This window comes from Neomonachus schauinslandi, chromosome 10 (genome assembly GCF_002201575.2).
Source record: "Neomonachus schauinslandi chromosome 10, ASM220157v2, whole genome shotgun sequence".
Lineage (NCBI taxonomy): Eukaryota > Metazoa > Chordata > Mammalia > Carnivora > Phocidae > Neomonachus > Neomonachus schauinslandi.
This window is the reverse complement of record NC_058412.1, coordinates 25916427-25939552: the sequence shown is the minus strand read 5'-3', so window position 1 is coordinate 25939552 and position 23126 is coordinate 25916427. Positions and strand designations below refer to the sequence as shown.

The 23126-nt window shown below is 33.5% G+C and overlaps 1 protein-coding gene across 2 annotated transcripts in view; it reads right to left on the bottom strand.

Moving 5' to 3' along the window:
• Positions 1-23126, bottom strand: part of BIRC6 (baculoviral IAP repeat containing 6) — a 222930-nt gene that overhangs the window by 76650 nt on the left and 123154 nt on the right. For both annotated transcript variants that reach the window (XM_021697618.2, XM_044918838.1), the window contains exons 41-54: positions 22466-22620; positions 21835-21961; positions 19566-19676; positions 17876-18009; positions 15321-15448; positions 11025-11587; positions 9885-10060; positions 8384-8480; positions 8050-8244; positions 7070-7270; positions 4210-4489; positions 3096-3352; positions 2740-2848; positions 106-327 (exon numbers count right to left, since the gene is read on the bottom strand). In XM_021697618.2, the coding sequence (XP_021553293.2) occupies positions 106-327; positions 2740-2848; positions 3096-3352; positions 4210-4489; positions 7070-7270; positions 8050-8244; positions 8384-8480; positions 9885-10060; positions 11025-11587; positions 15321-15448; positions 17876-18009; positions 19566-19676; positions 21835-21961; positions 22466-22620 (2755 nt within the window). The remainder of the gene's footprint in view (positions 1-105; positions 328-2739; positions 2849-3095; positions 3353-4209; positions 4490-7069; positions 7271-8049; positions 8245-8383; positions 8481-9884; positions 10061-11024; positions 11588-15320; positions 15449-17875; positions 18010-19565; positions 19677-21834; positions 21962-22465; positions 22621-23126) is intronic.

The following is a 23126-nucleotide window of genomic DNA, read 5'->3' as shown; positions in this document are numbered from 1 at the left end:
AGTATTATTATTATCCAAATAGGCATATAAAATACTGTTTCATCAAGTGAAAACCTATGAAGATCTAGTACTGGGGAAAAAAAGGATTTCAAAAATCATACTTACTCAAAGAGCTCTCGGTCCAGCAGCGCTGGTAAATCATACTCTACAAGCAGTTCATAACTATGCCACAGAATTGCTGCCACACAGTGAAGATGAGAAGGAGATGGCATGAGAAGACCATACTCTACTGCTGAAGAGTTAGGGCACATGTAGCTCATCCTGCCACTTCTCCTCATAGCAGCCACTCTTGCAGAATCACTGACCCATTTTAACAAGGCCTGGATTCTTAAAAGAAAACGAATTCAAATAACCAATTATACCACAACTGACATTTAATATGGATAAATATCACCATTACATGTCAGCAACATATATATGAGAATAACATATTGTTTTTGGTAAACTTAATCTAAAATAGGAAGAAAAAGGAATTTATATAAGCAGAAAGAATATAGTAGTTCTAGTTTTCCCATAACCTTACTAATCTTAACTGATGAAAATGTTTGAAATAACTCATTTATTAAAAAAAAAAAAAACAAAACTACCACTATCTGAAATTACAGGATACAAAGCTTAACAAATTCACTGTCTCTTGTAAATTTTATCTCGTAACAAATCCACACAACCGAGAGCAGTAATCTGGTGTTAATTCTTCACTGTGCAGAACCTCATGCAATAGAGCACGTGTCACACCTCTGGTCCCCAACCATTAAATACTAGCAGCAGTCACCCACCCCCCTTCACGCTGAAAACACAATATAGCCCCAAAATATATACTTTTTTTCAAGTGCTACCCTACCCTCAATACCCTGGAGCAGGGCGCTACTGACTGAGAACAAGACTTTTTACACCAATAAGGCTTTGGAGTTTATATAAAATACAGAAAATGGGTTAAGATTTATAATTGAGTTCTTAAAACATAGTATTTATATTTTTGTTTGCTTTCAAATTTCTAGATCATAAGATTCTTTGTTTCACGGTAAAAGAAATGGGGGTGGGAAGGTATATAAATCTACTTAATCCTCCTCTCTGCCCTGAAGGACAAGACCCTTTAAATTTCGTATGACAGGAAATTAAGAGAAGTCAGAAAAAGAGAAGAGAGATGAGGAAATTATGGAGTGGTAAGATTTTCTCAGTCCACAGAAGCCAACCATCTTGTTATTATGTGAGTTCTAAGACAGTTATGTTTTAAAAAGTATTATGCAGTAAAAACAACTTTGTTTAGGGTAATTTTCTTATGATAAAAACCATAAAACTACTAAAGAATCAAATAATTTTAAGAGATTTTAAGAAAACTGTTCCAGAAAAATATTTAAAACTCATTTTTTATATTCTTTTTAACCCTACTAACCATTAGGATTCAAACTTGGCAAAAATTTTTTTATCAAAAAATATTTTTAAAAAAATTCCAACCTATTTTTAAATATAATAAAAATATAATTCATGTAAAGGAAGAAGCTTAATGGAAGTCAGCTTATTTAATATTTTGAAGTTATCATGCTGAAAATAAATTTACTTGGTTAAATGTCATTTAAACATTTTTAATCAGAAAATATGAAAGCAACTAGCCTACAATAAGTAAAAGCCATTACATTATCAGTGGTTAAAGTATCAATATTTACCAGGCACCTTCCATGCCTGACACTCTACTATATACTCCCAAGTCTGACCTATGTAAATCTTCCCTTGTGAATGACAGTATCCTGCCTCCTCAAACCAAGATAAAAGCTGGATTCAATGAACTTGTTCGACACTCTAGTATCTGGCACAGTGCCAGGCATACAGTAGCTACTCAGTAAGTACTTATGAGTTAAGTACCCACAAAAATTAATAATTTGTTAATTTATAAACAAATTAATAAAATATCAAATGATTTTCTCAAATATTAATCAAAATATTAAAGGATAACATAACTCAGAAAACAAAAGACTGTTTATAGAGTTACGTACTCTATAAATGTTCTTCTGATATAAATGATATATATAAAACAAGAGAATGCCAAGTCATCACTCAAAAATTTACCAATAAAAACATGTTTCAAAAATACCTGGCATTCTTACCAATTTGGAGGTTGAAGACATCAAGGAAGAACTACATTAGTAAAACTCATCTAAAAATTACCTTTAAAAAACATCACTAAATATCTAGGTGAAATGTTCAGATGTTATTTACTGATAGCGTTTCACTTTGTGGTAGGAAAGAGAAAAAAGGTAGAGAGTCTCATGAAAAGCTGTCAATGAATATTATAAATAATAAGTAATCAAAACAAACACTATTATCATTGTCAAAATAGTCTATGTACCTAATATGGACACAATAGTCCTATAATCAGAAACAGTTAGTAAATACTACCTTAAATAGTATGATTATGAGACCATTACAATTTATAAAGATCTCATCACAACACGGTTCATGTAAAAATATGTAATATTTTATTCCATTCCAATCAAAAATATTGATTAAAAATTCTATTTGAGTTCAAATTTGCTTAAAATAGGTCCAAATATATAAAAATTTATGTTAAATGTTCACAAAAATCTCTAACAGTTGTATCATGTAAAGCATACAGGTAAATATGCAATATAATCAACAGCCTTAGCTTTCATGAAACACTCTAAGGAGAAAGTATGACAAGTAACATTCACTACCATGTGACTGTGTGTATGTGTGTACTTAAAAAACAAGATCAACATATACCTGTCTTTTGTTCCAGGATCCTGAGTTGTTCCAAGCTGGTAAAGAATATCTATTGTAGAATCAGAAGAGAGTCCATTCAGTCTTCCAAAAAGTAAAGGGCTGTTCAAATCTTGCAATAAAGAACCAAAAGAAAGTTTGCTCAATTAGCATATGGGATAAAATTTGCTCAATTTAATTTTAAATTGTTAACTAAAAATAATTCTTCCATAAATTACAACAAAAATAACAAACCAACCCCTAAAACATTGAAGCCATAATGGAAATTTCAGAAACAGGTTTAGTCATAGAGATCACGTAATTCAACTGTCATTATTTTGCAGATAGGTAAAACTTAAACTATCAAAGTTAACTGTCACCTGTAGGATCACTGCCTGATGCTGCACAGTTTCTCAGAAGAATGTCTATAAGCTTCAGGCCAATTCTAGTGGACTGCAGTCCTATCTTTACAAGCACAACCTCAATGTTGGGTGAATGCATTCCACAGTATGGGGACATCAATAAGGCAGCACAAGTCTGTAGCAGGTTAGCAGTAGGTGCAGCTGCACTGGCCATCATTCCTTCCAGATCACTGATGTGAGTAAGGCAATGATGTAATAACCGTAACCATCCGATACTGAAATAACAACACAAAATGGTTTATGTGGTAAATTTAAGTAGCTCAAATTACTTCTGGGGTAAAACAAAACAAATCAGCATGTTGTTTCATAAATAACACCGATCTGTTTAAGAAAAAAAGATGCTGGAAGATCAATAAGGAATTAAACACAGTAAGTTTCCTCCATAACACAATAATACTTAACCACTAATCGCGTTTAGGAACTACACGATTAGTCAGAAAATGTTTTTACATATACATATATTTATATGTTTAAATATAAACTGCATAAAATTATAGCTGTGCAAAACTATGAAGTCTTGGCAGCTTGAGAATAAAACAAAAACCCTAAATTTTCTTACCAGGCAAAACTTTTAACAGAACCAGTCTATAATATTATCAACTATCAAACTTTACCAAATGAAAGTGAATTAAAGGATATATTCAGGTCTTGGTTTACTTGGTCAATCTGTATGATTCCAATCTAACCCTTCTACTAATTGGCATTTAGGAATTACCATATTAAGACTAGGTCTCTGTCCATATGGTCAATTTGTATGGCTCAGATGTATCCTGGTGACAGACACTTGGAAATTCTTATACCAGACTGTGATCCAAAGAACAGAAACCCATACCTATATATACCACATTCTTGAGATTACCTCAAGAATTAAACACACATAAATCTCAATTTTAACCAGCCTTAAGTTCCGGTTCTACAGAATTAGTGTCTCTACTGTACCTGATAAAATTATGGTATTATATAAATTACCTATGGAGCAAAGACCTTCCTAGCCCTAAAAAAGAAGCCACAGAATAAATAATTTCATAAAAAACTCAGAAAGCTTTTTTTACAATTGAGATACATAACATACCTTGTTTTGGATACCTGATCTTCAGATGGAAGAAAGGGATTATTAACTGTTGCTGAAGAAGTGGTACCAAAAGCAGTGAGGCCCAGTAATTTAATCTGTGAAAGGCCTAATGTGCTGGCATCTCGTGGGCGATGAAGTCTAAGGCAGACAGCAGAAGCTACTTCAGCTTTTACCAGCTGTATTTTTATGTAGGTGAGACCACTTGTGACAACAGGAGTGGACAAAGGTAGCATGTTTACCCCATCTGCACTCACTTCAACGGACACTGAGGATGGGCAGGCTGTAGGAAAAGAATATTGAAAAATTACTCAAGAAAATGTGAACTGGACTTCATGGTTTAGTGGAAATCCCAGTAAAACAGCAGCTTTTAGTTATATTCACTATGAATTTGCAAAAGAAAATTTATATGCCACATCATACTTTGTCAATGACTTTCAAAATAACTGATTTTGGAACTATTTTCCAACATAAAATATGAGACCTACAATATAACAAAGAGTATTTTAAAAATTCTAAGATTCGCCTAAAGAAAGATAACTGAATATATGTAATCCACATGTACGCTCTTGAGTCTCTACAAGAAAAAAAATTGCCGCGGCGCCTGGGTGGCTCAGTCGTTAAGCGTCTGCCTTCGGCTCAGGTCATGATCCCAGGGTCCTGGGATTGAGCCCCACACTGGGCTCCCAGCTCAGCAGGGAGCCTGATTCTCCCTCTCCCTCTCCCTCTGCCTGTCCACCCTGCTCATACTCACTCACGCTCTGTCAAATAAATAAATAAAATCTTAAAAAAAAAAAAAAGAAAACTGCCAAATAGGCAATTGGTCTATTATTCCTACTTTACTCAGAATTATCACCAACAATGTGGGACATTTTATTAATATGCCATGGTTTACTATTGTTAAGTCATGTGGAAAGAAGAATATTAAAAAAAAGTGCTTTTCTACCAACTCATTATTTCAGTACTACCATATTGCAATGATTTTTAATATAGGTGAGTTTAAAAACTGCTTTTGCCTCTAATATTTTATTTCCCTTTCAAAATTTAATGAAACATCAAGAAGATTTTATTTTAAATCATTTTCTGCTAAAATTCAGGTAGGCTCAATGAAGTAATATGGGAAAATTATTTCTAACATAACACAGAAGCCCATATAAGAAATATATCTATCAACTAAAATGACCTTTGAACTTTGATTTTAATTTTAATAATAATTGGAAGTAACTTTTACCATATGCCAATTACATGCTAGGTTTACACTGAGAATTGGCAAGTCATATCAATTTTGAAATTTAATCTTCACTTTTGAGAAAAGTATTATCCACATTTTAAACAAACGGACAAAGTCAAAGAGATTAAGTAATCCAAATTCTTACATGAACAAATGGCAACATTTTATAATCAAGCCCGTATTTGATTCTAAAGACTATGCTATTTCCAATGGAACAAAACATATCTTCACTTTCTGCTCCAATCCAATAATAAAACCAAAATGTTTTAGTAAGCACACTTATAGTAGGGAACACCTAACCTAGTGATTTTCTTTTTTAATATAAAGTGTGTGTGCCTGAGTGGGGTGGGATGGGGGCAGGGGCATAGGAATGGGGGCACTGGGGGTGGATGAAAAGAGGGAGAGACAGAATCCTAAGCAGACTCCAAGCCCAGTGTGGAAACTGACGCAGGTCTCAATCTCATGACCCTGAGATCATGACCTAAGCCAAAATCAAGAGTTGGATGCTTAACTGACTGAACCACCCAGGTGCCCCAAACCTAGTGATTTTTTATAATGAACAGAGTTCATCCTTGTAACACTCTTTCCATCTCAGTTCCCATGTGCAAATTCTAGCCCCACTTCAAAGCCACCACTTACAAGGACCACTCTTACTCCTTCTAAATAAAAGCAATTTCTTCCTCATCTTAGATTTTCCTCTACATCTTGTATTGACTCATATTTTACAATACAGTTGTTTTTGATCTGTAAAAACACTATGAATTCATGCATTTTCCTTCTGCCATTATATCTGTTTTTTATCTAAGAGGTGTGAATTCCAGGGAATAACAGTAGTCTAATCTTGCAAGTGGAAAATTCATTCTTCCACATATGCCAGGGATCTACAAAGTTTCCCACAGTTCTTCATCCAATTATTGACACTTGACAACAATGAGAATTAATCAGCGACAAAAATGAATGTGACAATCTCAACAATTCTGTAAAAATCACTATATGTTTATACTGAAAGAATTTGGGGATAAAAAATGCAAAATAGTATTTCACATTCCTTTATGAATACCTGAAAGAGTTGTTGCTCCTCTTAATGTAAAACTTGTTTTCTAAAAATTCTTTTGAATTATTTAACTTGCAAAGTGACAAAAACATATCAAAATGAGTGATACTCAAAATAGTACAAATTAAAAAATCACACTCAAATAATAAAATATTCCTTACATGTAATTATCTTATAATGGGAAGGGGAAAAGACAAATCTAAAAGATTTAATTTCACATTATAGGACTACCACTGAGGACAGGGATGGAGAAAATAATACTGCTATCTACGGGTGTATAAACTAACTCATCTCAATGCTACAGCTTAATTTCGGAGGAAAGGCGAGGCCAAATTATATGTAACTGAAATATATTTGTCTGGATTTCATGCAACATTCTACTTGTTTGAGGGTAATAGCCATGACAATTCATTTCATGGGAAATGATTCGGTGGTAATGTTGAATATTATATTAAAAAACTACAAAATTAAGCAATCGGGGAATCGGACCTAAGTGTATCACTTTTTGCTAAATATTTTTATTTTTAAGTGTTTCTCGTTTATTTTCATTATACTTCTTTACAAAAAATATGACTCACTTGCAAGAGATGCAAGGTGAGGTTGGATATGTATCTCTTTCAGAAGCACTGCTGCAGGAAGGTGAATGGTAAGGTCGCACCAAGCCTCCTCAGGCAGAAAGATGTAGGACCAAGCAGCAGAGCGAGCTCTTCTATGCGGCGGCGTGGCCTGTAAAAGCACCTCAGCTGGTTGGGCAGTAGGACTGCTAGATGTAATTGTACCTACAGAAGGGATATTAAATATAAAAAGAACTTTGTAGAAGAAACCAAATAAAACATCAAGAACTATTCAAATCCTAATAACTAGAAAAATTAGCTAAAACCGTGACATATGATGCTACGAATGTATTTGTTAGTATATATAGCATGATTTGTCACAGTATTCACAAAACATCAGGACATCTAGTCAACTTGCAAGGTGACAAGTTTATTATTGTTATCTAATTTCTTTGTACTCACATGTCGAATGAAAACTAAAGTAGTAGTAACAACAAATCTAGCACAACTCTCAAATAATTTAAGTAAAAATACTATGGTTCAAGACAACCTTCAACTTGAAAATAATCACCTTTATTTTAGTTGTCACTATTCTTGAGTTAGAAATATGAAAGAAATATATAAAAAGAAACTATGTAAACTGGGAAAAGGAGTAACTATTTAAATCTGGAGCTACTTTTAAAAAGTCATGCAAAATAAGAAAGAACAAGTCCTTTAAACTGATTAACATTTACAATGAAAACTGACCTAAGAATTTGCTATTTAGTTTCACAAACTGTTTTACTATTTAACTCAGAAATAAAAACAAATGTGATTGTTAAAGAACCATTAAAAACTTCCTTCTAATCAACAGAAAGTTTCAAAAACTGCTACCTTTAAAATCAATGGTTTGTAATTGGTGTTATTGTAACATGATCAACTTACTTCAACAACTATTTTTGCTTCATACCAGCTAATAAACTATATAAACCCAAACCAGTAAGATTTAATAATTCTTTTCTTACCCAGGGGTGCAAAGTTATGGATCCCTTCTGCATTGTCAGGCTCAGAAGCTAGTATTCTTGTTTTCAAAGTGCTATCAACAGCTTTATTCGGACCAGAGTCAAGAAATTTCATAATAGTTGATACCATACTTCTTGCAGTGTTTACAATAGCCCTTGTACTAGTAACCATATTGTTGCAAATCAGCTGAACGCCACCTAAATTTACAAAGAACACCAAATAAAAATTACCTTAAGATAGTTTGACACTGAGTCACCTTTTGCAGAACACTACAAAAATAAGATCATACACCGTCAAATGATTATACTAAATGACAATTTCTGGAATTTATCTTACCCATATCATGGAATGCTTTCAAGGCATCACTAGTATCCAGTACTCTCAAAATAAACCACAATAATGGTTCAGATAATTGGCAGGTAGCAAGAGAGCCCTTAAAAAAAAAAAAAAGGAAAAAGTGTATTGTGACTTTAAAATCTTAATTATGAATTTCCTGTGAATCAGAACAATTAAGCTTATTAAATATAATATTCTTTAATAGTTAATTATTCTAAAATGGCAGCCTTAATCTAAATCACTAAATACAACATATCTGCCAAAATACATAAGAAATTTTACCTGAATCAGAAAGGAAGTGTACAGTCTCCTCTCTGAATTCAGAGTATTTTTTTAAAGCATCTGTCTATACCTACTACTGTCATTTTTGACCTTAAATGGGCACTGACTTTGTTTTCCATTAGACACTAATTTCATTTAAAAATGGATCCTTGGGGCGCCTGGGTGGCTCAGTTGGTTAGGCGACTGCCTTCAGCTCAGGTCATGATCCTGGAGTCCTGGGATCGAGTCCCGCATCGGACTCCCTGCTCGGCAGGGAGTCTGCTTCTCCCTCTGACCCTCCCCACTCTCATGCTCTCTCTATCTCATTCTCTCTCAAGTGAATGAATAAAATCTTTAAAAAAAAAAAAAATATGGATCCTTCTCAGGGCACCTGGGTGGCTCAGTCGGTTAAGCATCTGCCTTTGGATCAGGTCACGATCCCAGGGTCCTGGATCGAGCCCCGCATCAGGCTCCCTGCTCAGCGGGGAGCCTGATTCTCCATTTCTTCCCGCTCTCGCTCTCTCAAAAAATAAAATCTTTATAAAAAATAATAAAAATAAAAATAAATAAAAATGGATCCTTCTCAAATATCTATCTACTCATGGAAATATATATGCATATATATATCACACACACACATATATGCAATGAAGTTTTTAAGAAAATGATAATTTTACACTGACAAAATACTTTTATTAAAAAAGTATGTTTTAAAACCTGTATTTGAAAAAATGGTAAATGGACTAGAAGTTAAAATAATCACACTGGTTCCTACAATTTCATTTTATAAGGAAAGATAAAAAGCAGTAATATTCTAACCTATTTTACTTTTAAAATTACCCAAATCCCTTTCAGCTGACAGGAAACTAAACATGCAACATAACTTAAAAAAAAGTTCCATTAAATTTTCACATGTAACATCTACAGAGAACATTTTGCTATTGAACTATGCTATTTCTAGGGGAAAGGAAGAACTATTTCTTGAGACAATGGGGGGAAAAAATCTAAAATTTAAGAATATGTTAAATGTTCTATTCTTATATCACTGTGGTCATTTCTGACAATACCAACTCTAGAAAACTTTATATTCTAACTTCTAGGAATAGTCCATAGTTATCATCTCATGCCGCTGCTCTTTTTCCAGTATATGAGTCCTCTGTTCCCTGTTCTATAAATAATTCTCTATTCCCACTGCTAGAAACTATTTACATTACTGAAATATTTGCTGGATTGAACTTACTTGTCTGCCCATATAACCACAGGCCATATAGGTTAAAATTGGCTGCAGCATCATGTGGACTGTAGAAGCTTTTTTACTGAGGGTTGTCAGTATGGTAAATAATCCATCCCCAACTGATATGGCATCTAACCCACCATGAAAGTTCTCATGTTTGGTAAGATGTAATCCACTTGCTCCTAGTTTAAATAAAAAGATTACACATTTTGTGAAAAGTATATCCTTAAAAACCAGTAATAATTAAAATAGAAGCTTTAAAGTCATTTCTCCTGAAACCACTGAACGATGGATACGTAACAGTTATATGTGTGTGTACATGTATGTATTTGTATATCTATATGAAACTGAGGTATTTATCATAGCATTCAGTAAAGCATATTTTTGGGTATCTTCTTACATGATATACCTCTATTGTTGGTGACAATAAGAAGTTGCTCTATGACTGAGCAACATCATCTTACACATTAGCTATGTATGGAGAAGAAAGGAAATGGATAGAAAGTCAGTGATGTGGGTACATAATTGCACTTCAAATCATCTAATTAAAAGATATGACAATTGTTTCCCTTACACAAAGAATTAAGTAAAAATAGACTGGAATGAATTCTGTCACAATTTACAAAGTTTAATTATTTGAAAAAAATTAACACATATTATTTTTCAAACAGGCAGAAAAGTTAAGCAACAATATAGAAATTTTACACTGATATATGTGTCACAGAAACTGTTACTGCATAAAATTTTATATTTCACTTCTTAAGAAAATGTGAATAAATAAACCTTACTGATTCCCTAATACAAAATTTGATGTGAAATTCTTCATCTATAAAACATTAGAGATGTACAACTATAAATTGTGGTACCTTACTTAGAAGACTGATTTTTTTCTTAATTTAACAAACTGCAAGTTATTTGGTTAGTAATTTCTAATTTTTAAAAAATTCACACTTAAAATTCTTCCTAATTTCAATTTCACTTATTGATAGAAGCCACTCTATAAAAGTTTTCACTTACATGATGCTAAGAAGTTTGCAATCAAGTAGCTCTACACTATAAGGTAACAGAAAAATGAATCTATATGTTGCTCATGAAAAGATAACAAGACTCGAAACATGTATAAGATGAAATATTCTCAATACGTACCAATTATCATCGCCATGGCACTGCTATTACACAGGCCCAGAGCAGACAAAATCTGGCTCATAATCTGTTGGTTGGCTAACACTAAGTCAGCCACATATGCAGGTGATCCTTGAATACTACTACTGCTTCCATTACCATCTTTGCCTCCTGAGACTTTTTCTTCATCTGAAACACTGTCTGTTGTATTGGTGGTCACAGACACTCTTGCACTGTATTCTCTATTGTCTGAAAGAGGCAGCTGTACCAAAATGTTAACCAGTTTTAACAAATCGAACATGAGTTGATCTCTTGTCATTTCACCACAAACTGCTTTTGCATCACCTGGACGAATGAGGTTCGCAAAGAGTCCCCCAAAGCATGCTCGAGCACCCACCGAGCTATCAGATCCACTTCGAGACATTACTTTGTCTGAGCAAGTGATATAGTGGTGCACTAAAAAGGTGACAGACTCTATTACAGCAGAAATAGTACTAATGGAAACAACTTCAAAATTCTGCTCCAGCGTAAATTCTAAGAGCTTTACTTGGGCATCAAGAGGTCCTTGGCCTGTCTGGAAAGCACCCCTGCAGAAAAAGAGAGGATTAAAAATTAATCCCTGTTAAACTTTTAAAAAAGTAACCATCACAACACAAGAAAGCTAGCAATTAAACTCTTGGTATTCACTATTTCATTTTGCAGGCAAATAGTTTCCATCTGCTCCTGAGTCATTCTTTACTCTCTTCTCCATTTTACACAAAATCAGAAATGACTTTCCTTCCAAATAGAAAACCAAAGGACAAGTAAATCAAAGAGGTGATTTTGAAACCCCAGACTAAAATATTTCAGCATCACATGGCACTCCTCATAATGGACTAAGCTCTGGTTTTTCATATCCTCAAATGGTGCTATTTTAAACATTCTGTACTGATTATGATTTTCAAAAATTAAGATTCAGTCAAATAATTTTTATGCATCAAAATTAAATGTTCTCCAGTTCTGCTCATGCCTAAGATATAAAAAGCTGGAGAGAAGAGTGCCTCCAAATTAACAAGAGAAAGTGAAACTAGTTATAATGTCACATAAACCCAACAGAGGGCTTGAAATCCATGAAAAGATAGGCACCTCCAAGAAGCACTGGCTCTCCTATGGCAGAATTTGAGAAGAGACACTGGCAACATTCAAATGAGTAAGAAGAATTCAGTGAAAATATTTAACAACTTGCTAAATCCTGGTGTATGCAAGGGTAATAACACAGAACCTTTGGTGTTCAAACCCATTCACAGGCACCCAACCTCCCCAACCCCCTGCTACACACTATGCCCTATGCATCTATTCCATTTGGCTGTTCCTGAGTTATATACTTTATAACAAACCAGTATATGTAAGTAAAGTGTTTTTCCTGGGTTCTAGGTGAGATTTTTACAAACTATCAAAACTGAAGCGTGTGCTGTGAGAATCCCTGGATTTATACCCAAATCTGACAGAAGTGTGGTAGCCTGGGACCTAGGACTTACAAATGCCCTCTCAAGTGAGGGCAGTCTTATGGGACTGAGGAGTTAAACCTGTGAATCTGATGCTGACTTTGGAAAGTGTCAGAAAGGGACTGAATGGCAGGGCAAAGCTTTATGATGATTCTCTGAAAATATCAGTAATATTGATAAACTTCTAGCAAGAATGACCTATATAAATAAATAAAAATTACCAATATTAGAAATGAGAAAAAGGAATCAAACTAGAGCCTATCAACATTAAATGGATAAGGAAATAGCACCAATAATTCAACAACATAGAAAAAATGAACAAATTCCTTCAAGATGCAAATTGCCAAATGTCACTCAAGAAGAAATAGAAAACCTGAATAATCTTTCACCTATGAAATAAATGGAACATTTTTTCCTATAAGAAAACTCCAGACTCAGTATGCCTCGGTGGCGAGTACTATCAAATATTTAAGTGAGCGGTAATACCAGTTTTACACAACCTCCTTCAGAAAATAGAAAAGGGATACCCCGACTTATGAGTCCAGGATTACCTTAATATAAAAAATAGACACTTTACATAAAAACTGGACATTACAAGAAAAATGCAAACATCCCTCATAAAAAACATAGATTCAAAAATCAACAAAATGTTAAATTCAATTCAGCAAGTATAAAAAGGATAATACCTCATGATCAATGAGTATATCCTGAAATACATATTGATCAACACTTTAAAAAAAAATCAATGTAATTCGCCGTATTTATAGATTACTCAAGAAACAACATATGATCGTTTCAAAAGATACAGAGAAAGCACTTCACAAAATCCAAGAGTAATACATGATTTTTTAAAGACTTCGCAAATTAAGAACACAAAAAAACCTCCTGAACTTGGTGTCAGTCATCTACAAAGGAAGGTACAGCTAATAACATTTCTACTTCTGAAAGACCTTTGCTTTTCTAAGAGTGAGAAAAAAACAAAGAGGGCAAATTGAACCACTTCAATCAATCATATGGGAGGTACTAACCAGGGCATTAGGAGAGGAGGCAGGGTAGGGTGTAGGGGCTAAGACACACACATTGGAAAGGAAGAAATAAGACTGTTTTCATTCACTGGCCATACGACTGTATACAAAGAAAAATCCAAAGAGGCTATATAATTTTTCCTAAGTTGATCTGTAGATCGATGCATTCCCAATCAAAATCCTACACGGTTTTATTTTGTTTTATTTTGGGCAGTGCAGATAAGAATCAATAAATGTACTCTCAAATTTATGTGGAAAAGCAAAGGAAATAGAATAGCCAAAACCATTCTGAAGAAAGAACAAAGTTGGAAAATCTGCACTACCAGATTTCAAGAAACTTATGGAGGTACCAAGGCAATATGGTATTGGAAAAGTATAGACACAAACATCAATTCTACAGAAGTGAGTCTAGAAATTGCAAAACCAATATGGTCAACTGATTTTTAAAATGCATACAAAGATAATTCAATGAAAAGCAGTCTTTATAATAAATGGCATAGGAACAACTGGATATCCACAGGCAAAAAAATAAACTTTGACCCAAATGCAACATAAATGTAAAAACTAAAACTATAAAATTTCTAGAAGACAACACAGCAGATCATTTGTATGACCTTGGATTAGGCAAAGGTTTTTTTTTTTTTTAATAGCACAAATATAATATATAAAGGAAAAACTTAACAAATAAGACTTCATCAAAATAAAAAACTTGTTTTTTGAAGGATATTGTTAAAATATAATCCACAGATAGGAAGTATCTGCAAAACACTTACTTGATAAAACTGAATGCCCTCTTTATAATAAGACTGGGTATTTCTTTTCAGTCACAAAATTAATTTACCTAAAAGCTCCTGGCTAATTTATCTGGATACCAGAGACTTTCTTAAAAACATAGAAAACATGGGGCTCCTGGATGGCTCAGTCAATTCTGGCTCAGGTCATGGTCTCGGGGAAGTGAGATGGAGCACCGTGTTGGGCTCTGCGCTGGGCATGAAGCCTGCTTGGGATTCTCTCTCCCCCTCTGCCCCTCCAACCTGCCCCACCCCCATGTGCTCTTGCTCTTCCTCTCTCTCTCTCTAAAAAAAAGTTTTCATCAGAAAGTAATGTCGATTTTATGAAATGTCTTACAGTATGAGATGATTCATTAATATGATATGTATTATGATTTTTAACCACTCATGGTCACAATTCATTCTTTTAACATACTGCCTGATTTTGTTAATAAATTTATTTAGACTTTCTCTATGGGATTGGTATGTAATTTTCTTTTTTTTTTTAAGATTTTGTTCATTTATGAGAGAATAGGGTGGAGGGAGAAGGAGACTCCCCACTAAGCAGGGAGCCCAACGCAGGGCTGGATTTCAAGACCCTAGGATCATGACCTGAACCTAAGGCAGACACTTAACCAACTGAGCCACCCAGGCGCCCCTGTAATTTTCTTTTTTAAGCTATTTTTTTCAGTTTTCTTACATATAGGTTTTAAGTAAAATCCTTGGCAGCTTTAATACTCTCTCTGTATTCTACAACAATTTAAACAGCTTCAAGTAAATTTCACTAATCTATGAAAACACTAAAAGCAAGCAGAGATTTGATGTAGTGTATATCTTTCATAGAGTTCAGGAATCTGAGAGAGCCATAATAAAATGGAATGAAAACAGTCAGGAGAGAAATGGATAAACCCTTCCCCCTTAATCCCTACTATACTGCTTATCTGTTCCCAGATAAACCCCTAACAAATGGTAAGTGAGAGTTTATCTGAAGGATCACATATTACTTCTATATCAGGAATATATGTATACATTGAAATTTACCTTTCTGTAGAAAGTATATGAATTAGCTTGAGCAAAAATTCACTGAATATCTGAGGACATGTTGAAGAAAGATGCACTTGTAATCGGGTGAGAAATTCTTGCATAGCTTGTGTAGCGGTTGGACCAACCTGAAGAGAATCGAAAACTTTTTACTGATAATTTTTAAATGAATAATTCTATGTTATCAAGTGTTAAATCAAGCACTATACTCTTTTAACTTTTCATATGAAGAACGAAAATATTAACATTAATATTTTCTGATAGCAGGAAACCAATGGATTTTTTTAGGTCTTAAGATATTTAAACTGAAAACCACAAATTCTAGTGTCATAATTTTATCATTATGGTTTAGAACTTATAGTAGGTTTATATAACTCAAAACAGAAAAAAAAATCACCTGAATTACACGAGAAATGCCTTCATAATGCTGTCAAAAGTACAAGGAACTTTTGCACTGATTTTCACAAACAACCTTACTACCCATTTCAAAACAGAAGCACTCAAAGAGGTTAAGTGATCCACAAATGGTCATGCTTCTAACGACTAGCAGAGCAAATACTACCGTGAATGAAAAAAACACAAAACCACAAAGAAAAAACTCTAAAGGTAAAAACAAACGGGGTGGGAGGGATGGGGTGGCTGGGTGATAGACACTGGGGAGGGTATGTGCTATGGTGAGTACTGTGAATTGTGCAAGAGTGTTGAATCACAGATCTGTACCTCTGAAACAAATAATACAATATATGTTTAAAAAAAAAGATAGCAAGAGGAGAAGAATGAAGGCGGGTGGAAACTGGAGGGGGAGACGAACCATGAGAGACTATGGACTCTGAGAAACAAACTGAGGGTTCTAGAGGGGAGGGGGGTGGGAGGATGGGTTAGCCTGGTGGTGGGTATTAAGGGGGGCACGTTCTGCATGGAGCACTGGGTGTTATACACAAACAATGAATCATGGAACACTACATCAAAAACTGATGATGTAATGTATGGTGATTAACATAATAAAAAATTTAAAAAAAAAAACAACAAAAACACAAACCTGTGCCAATTCATAAAAGACTGCTTTCCCAAACTTCTGTCTCATCAATGAAAGAAATGGTGAGAACCACACTATGTAACCTGAGGTATGTTTTGGAATATTTTGTAACACTTCTCCATGTGATTTTATTCTATCCCAATTTGCTATGATCATAAAACCCAGGTAGAGTTATGGTAAAATAAAATGTAATTCTTCAAACTGTTTTAAAGCTAGATAAACTTAATTTCTAATACTGAGCACATAAATCATAGCATTCTTAACCAAACTTCCTATATACAACTAAGATATCAGAGGAAAGTCTGATCTTCAATAACTTATTCTGCCTTTAAAAAAACAACAGCGGGAAGAAATAAACTCTATTTTATACAATAGCATGCTCTCCAACACCTAGTTCTACCGCTGATAAGGTGCGTAATTGTGGGCAATGCAGATAATGCATCTTCTCATATGTAAAATAATGAAGTTATTAGAATCAATGATCCCAGGAACCTTCACATTCCAAATTCATAAATCTCTATGTACAATGATCCCTTGATAATATGCCTCTGCTCCCACCAACACTCTGGCCCCATCTAACTACAATAGTTTCTTCTCTTATTTTCATCCTTGTCTCATTTGTTTTATTGTGATCTGCGAAATGAAAGTACATGCAATATGAGAGTACTGACTAAACATATCCAACAGAATTTAAGCTGCAAGAAGTCAGAGACTTGGTCTTGGTAACTACTTATATCCCCAGCACTTAGAACAATACCTGGACCTAGCACACAGAAGCATCTTAAAAACCTACTGAATAATTGAAACATTAGAAAGGATGGTACTATTACACACTAGACAGCTAAATGAGAATCTGTCTAATGGCAAATCCAGAGAACAATTTAAGATGGTAAGTTTAAAAAGACGGTAATGTTGCATAACCTGCACTGAAAAGACGCTATGAACACTAAATATATATTTTATATAAAAAGAAATAAAATGAAGTAAAAATATTTTAAAAAGCAGTACAATGTAACAAGAAATAATTGACATAAAGGAGGTTTATAGTAAGACTAAAAAATGTTTGTAAGCTCCGAGCAATACTTGTTATTTTTTGTTCAACAATATATTTAATATTATAAAATGATTAAGTTAGGTTAATTATCAATCTTGCAGTAGGTCATTAAAATGGTACATTATTTTTTAAAATGTTTTTAATTCCAAAATTTCTGAAATGCTTCCCTTTCAGGTATTTTTTCAGAATGTTTCTTAAATTATCCAAAATTAATGTCAAAAATACATACGTGCATAAAAATCCAGTAAAAATTCAAGAGAAAATTTACTACCTACTATGCCTCAGTTTCAGTATAGCTATTATTACATATTACTCAAAACATTTTATATTATATGGATATATAAAATAGTATCATTTAATACCTTAGCAATAAAAATTTTACATATTAGGTGCATTAAGTTTTTCTTTACAGAAGTGTTTATTGAATAGCCTGGGCCTATCACTAGTTTCCAAACGTCATCCTACCTGTGGACTGTGTTGATTTGTTCCATGTGGACTGGTGCCAGAAAGAAATTTCACTAAGACATGAATCAGGTTTGGATCTGAAACCAGCAGATGAGCAGTACTCTCCTGAGTTGCAATGGCACTGCTTGAACCCGCTGTAAAACATTTAAAAACAAAAATGCTCTTAACAAATGGACCCTGAAACAACAGAAATACAGTATATAAAATATCTTTTAGTTTCAAGGAAAACTCACAAATTCCTGGGAGTTAGTGTTTGTTTTTTTTTCCTTAAGATCTTATTCATTTATTTCAGACAGTGAGAGAGCAAGAGAAAGCACCAGAGGGGCAAGGGGCAGAGGGAGAAGCAGACTCCCTGCTGAGCAGTGAGTGGGATGCAAGGGATCATAACCCGAGCCAAAGGTGGACACCTAACCAACTGAGCTACCCAGGCGCCCCTAGTAGTTTACTAAAAAGGTCTGAATCTCTACTGTATTGACTAAGTTGGACTCGTTCTCTATTTTCATCTATCTTCCCTCTCTTCTAATCTATAGAAAATAGACTATAAAAAATATCTAGTTTAATGTGCATCTTATTTAGTATACAGTCAAGTGGAAAAGAAATAATTAAATGCTTACTGACCTTTTGGTGAGCCTATTCTTGGTAATTACTTCCCTCTTTCAGAAATAGGGATCTACTTTTTGGGTAAATCTTAACCCTGCTTTCTAAGATAAATCTAGGCAAAAACTATTCACTTTTGCATGTCAGTAGTATAATGGTTGTGCACTGTTAAATGATATACAGTTAACACATCAGTTTTCTGAACTGAATAAACTATCCTTGGTGTTAAATCTATCTTCAATATGAGAGAGTGATGTTTTTGATCCCATATTTGGAAAACATTCCAAATGAAAAAAATAGCACTTTAATGCTAAACAATGATTTAAACTGACATTTTATCAATGTGACAGAGCTTTCTATTTAATGAAATTAATCTCAAACAGAATGGGGATGAAATTTACCCACCTCTTACCATGACCTATAGACAGAATGAAGATTTCAATTTCAATTTCATCCCTACCTCACGACACTCTCAAGAATGCCAGATAAAACCCAGACCTATATGTGAAAAATAAAACCAATACACACTACAGAAGATAATGTAGGATTATCTTCATGACTTCAGGATACATAAAGTCAGAGAAAGCACTAAAAGTTCCTTTCTAAAAAGGTGCAGAAATTATTTTACTATCCTAATTATAATAAGAAAAGGGGGTGGAGTAATAAAGTAGAAAACCTATTATCACAATCTGAGAAAAAGCAATTATATTCTACGAATACACCTTTTAGATGTGGTAAACTAATCATACATATTTATGAATATAATAAATCATTTTTTGAGTGCAAAGTTACTTTAAATATAACACAAAACAGTAAACATTTGATTTTGTACTCAAAAAGCAATCAGTTTTAGTAAAACTATGATTTGAACTCGTGATGGTAGATGAGAGTATATTATCAAAGTAAGGAGGCACAAAGCCTAAGATATATAAGAACAAATTCAGAAGAGATATAGTCAAATAAGGAACACAATCTTTTCACAACTATATCACTTCTTGGAAAAATCTTAAGAATCTGATAGTAAGAATAAAGAAGTATAGGTCAGAGATTTAAAGGAATAGTTCAATGTAAAGGAATAAATGTTTGCACTTACGATTAAGCTGCATATTTGTCATGAGTGTTAGACTATGAAGCACAAGGCACCATGTCCGGAGCAAAGTGTTGGGATACCAAGCTAACACGGTGAGAAAGCTAGTTATTGATGCTATACAGAAAAGAGAAAAGGGGAAAACTTTTAATTAAGGAAAACCAAATGTTTATTAAGAATTAAAAATAAAACAAATTAAAAAATATGATACTATTTCTTTCAATTCACTACCTAGTGTCCTCAAAACATAGAAATGAAAAGAGTTCCCCATTAAATATCACTAAAAATTAAGAGTTAATAATATCTTATGGCTAAGTTTAAAGCTCAGCCTGCAACACATAAAATGTTATCATCATAAATGTGTTGTCTTTTTCAAACTATAGGCACTTCTATTGCAACATCGTTTTACTAAAAATCTTCACATTCTGCAAGACCAAAACCTGAAAATAACAGGGGATACTAGAAAAACAGGGATGGGGTAAGATCACTGAAAACCAATGCAACTTCACAACAAAAGCACAAACTAGAATAATTAGGTCACTTGCAAGGCCCGAATAGAAAGCGCTTGTGATAGCTGGAGAAGCCAAAGAAGTTATTCAAAATGCACAAACATAATACAGTGCCCAGACTGTGCTCTTAAAACACCCTTTAAAAAGGCTGATTGCAGATTTCAGGCTAAAATACACACAGACTGGAATATTTATCACACTAAAAGCTAACAAAAGTGTAGTATGTATATAAAAACAACAACAACTAAGAAAGGAGCACCTCACTGACCACAAATAGCAAAATTTCAGCATCAGTAAGTGCAACAATTGTAACTGAAACAAAAAAAAAAGGAAAAACCATAAACTTATACAGATATTTATTAAAGAAACTAACTGATCATGCACGTAGACTCCTTGTGAACCAATTCAATTTAAAAACTAAAAAAAGAAAAAGAAAAAAAACAGTTCTGGCATTTTCCCTGCCTCTATTATACAAACTACCAACAGAGGGTGACATATTAGCCTATGAAAGGAATTTTCTCTTTATCAAAGTGTTTCAACTAAAATAAAGAAGTGATAGAATTCGACTATCCTCATTTTGAAACCTCTAATGAATTATTAATGGCACTAAGCATCACTGTCGTTACTTAACAATGTAAAAAGAGAGGCAACCTAGGAAACTGCCTTTTAAAAAAATCAGATGAAGCTCCAGGTCTAACTACCACTTTATAGGAAATCGAGAGGACACCATGGAGATACAATCACTAAAAATCAGGACCCTGGAAATCCTGAAAGACAAAAGACCAAACTTCTTTGATAAATGACTTTGTTAAGGGGATAAAAAAGACATGGAGTGAACCTATACAGATTAAGAGGAATTAAAGAAACATAATTAAAATATGCAGATCTTATATGGATTCTATCTCAAATTTTAAAGATTTTATAACAGTTGGGACAACTGGAAATCTGAACATTAATATCTGATAATAATGAAGTTATTTACTTTTTTACTCAACTCTTGTTTATGTGTAACATTTTCACAATAACAAAGTTGAAAATAACAATGGGAGCACAATTTATAATAATTATTAGTGCAGTGGAAGAGATGAAAACCTATTAATTAAAGCCGGACTGGCTCCTGCCAAGACAACACAGATTTAAGTGGGACCATGAGCCAGTGGGGCTGTCACTAAGGTTTAAAGACAAGCCTACGAGAGCCATGCAAGATACAGAATGCACCCCTGTGAAGGAGAAAGCAGCAGAAACAGATGATCATTTACACTTTTCTTAAAATATAATGTGAACAGATTCCTGCAGCCAGAGCTAAAGGCTAATTGTATTTCTGTAGAAGGGTGTTATATTACTCCCATTATTTTCACACTCTTGCATCTGTCAAAAGCAAAAACAAAAACCCGCAAAAGCTAACTAATACAACTTCCACAGGAAATGGGATATCCTTCTCCAAGTTATCAATTCCCTTGGTGCTGATTCACATTTTCCCGAAACACCAGTGGCAACAGAACAGCTCATGAACAAGATGGTATTTTTTGGAAATACAAAGATTAACACTGCAAATTTTAGTTACACACAGGCACAAGATAATACAAACCAGAGAAAAAGGGTTTTGTTCTCTTTCCTGAAAATTAAGTCAATGTATAAAAAAAGGGTTTTTTTTCCCCACTAAAACATTATAAACCTAATGACAAACAAAGATTAGGTAATATTAACCTAACTGTTGCCTTTTTAATTTATGCTATGTTAATAATTTTCCTTCTAATAAATCTTACCCTGATTTAATGAAATGACAGGTATTCGATTAGCATTATATAAAAAAATGTCTGCTCCATTTTCTTTGTTTCCAGAAGAACTAGAATTCAGGCTCAATGTGAGCCACAGCTGGAGAAGTGATTCCAACTGAAAAAGAATGAAAATTGACAGGGAAAACAAACAAACAAAAAAAGTACCTATTATATAATGAAATATATTTAAACAAAAATCTTACGAACGAATCCCTTTGAGTAATTAATTTTTCTATTAAATATTTCCTCTGGTTACTTCAATTCAGTTGGCAAGCAAACACATCTTAAAATTCTTGATGAAACAAAATTTAAACTGAATTAAAATTTATCATTTACCTAATAATAATTTTCTAAATTAAAATAGGTGATTCAAGTCTTTAAACACAGGTGTATGTAAAACATAAAATTGCAACTACAGTAATAAATCTTAAAAATCATAAAAATTATAAATAACCTATCACTGAGGATCTGTGGTTATCAAAGGATCTCCAATATTTTTCCATCTGAGAAAATGAATAAATCATCCCTGTCAGGTTGAGAAAGATCTCCCCAGTTATTTTCAACTTTTACTAGGCTTGCAATAACGTGTAAAAATACAACATTTCTCCTGAAGTCATACCTGAACATGATGGACTTGAAGCATGGAAAAAAGTTTGTTGAAACAAACATTTAACATTGGGACAGATGATAACTGTATAATAAGCTGGTTGGATTGGTTCGCTGCTTGTAAACCCCCTAGAAGTGAATCATCTGTTCCAGTGGGAGACTGTGATACTGAAAATTAAACACAATTATGATTTTATCACAAAGTATCAGGAAAATGTTCACTAGCTATTAGCATGTACAGGTTAAGTGAAGATCTTAAAAAACTTTCTTTTAATTGCATTCCTAAGAATGGTTGATCATCATATTATTTGGAAATTTGTTTTTACATTACCTGAAAGTCAAAAAGACAATCACCAAAGACAGAAGCTCCCCAATTCACAGCATTTGTCCATCAAAGGAACAAAACCTTACTCTCTAATTTTTATTTTCTATTTTTTCATAATTAATAAATGAGGAAAAGGAAGAAAAAGAAGAATCTTGACTATTTAAGAAAGTAGTTTTAGAATAATTTAGACTCAAGTCCACTGATTCTTAACCTTAATTATACATTAAAATTATCTGGGAAGCATTAAAAAATTCTGATGCCCAAGTCACACACCAAACTAATAAATGAGTGTACATTAATGGGGAGCAGAGAAATACATGAGCTCTGAGAGAGGGTTCTCATATATTCA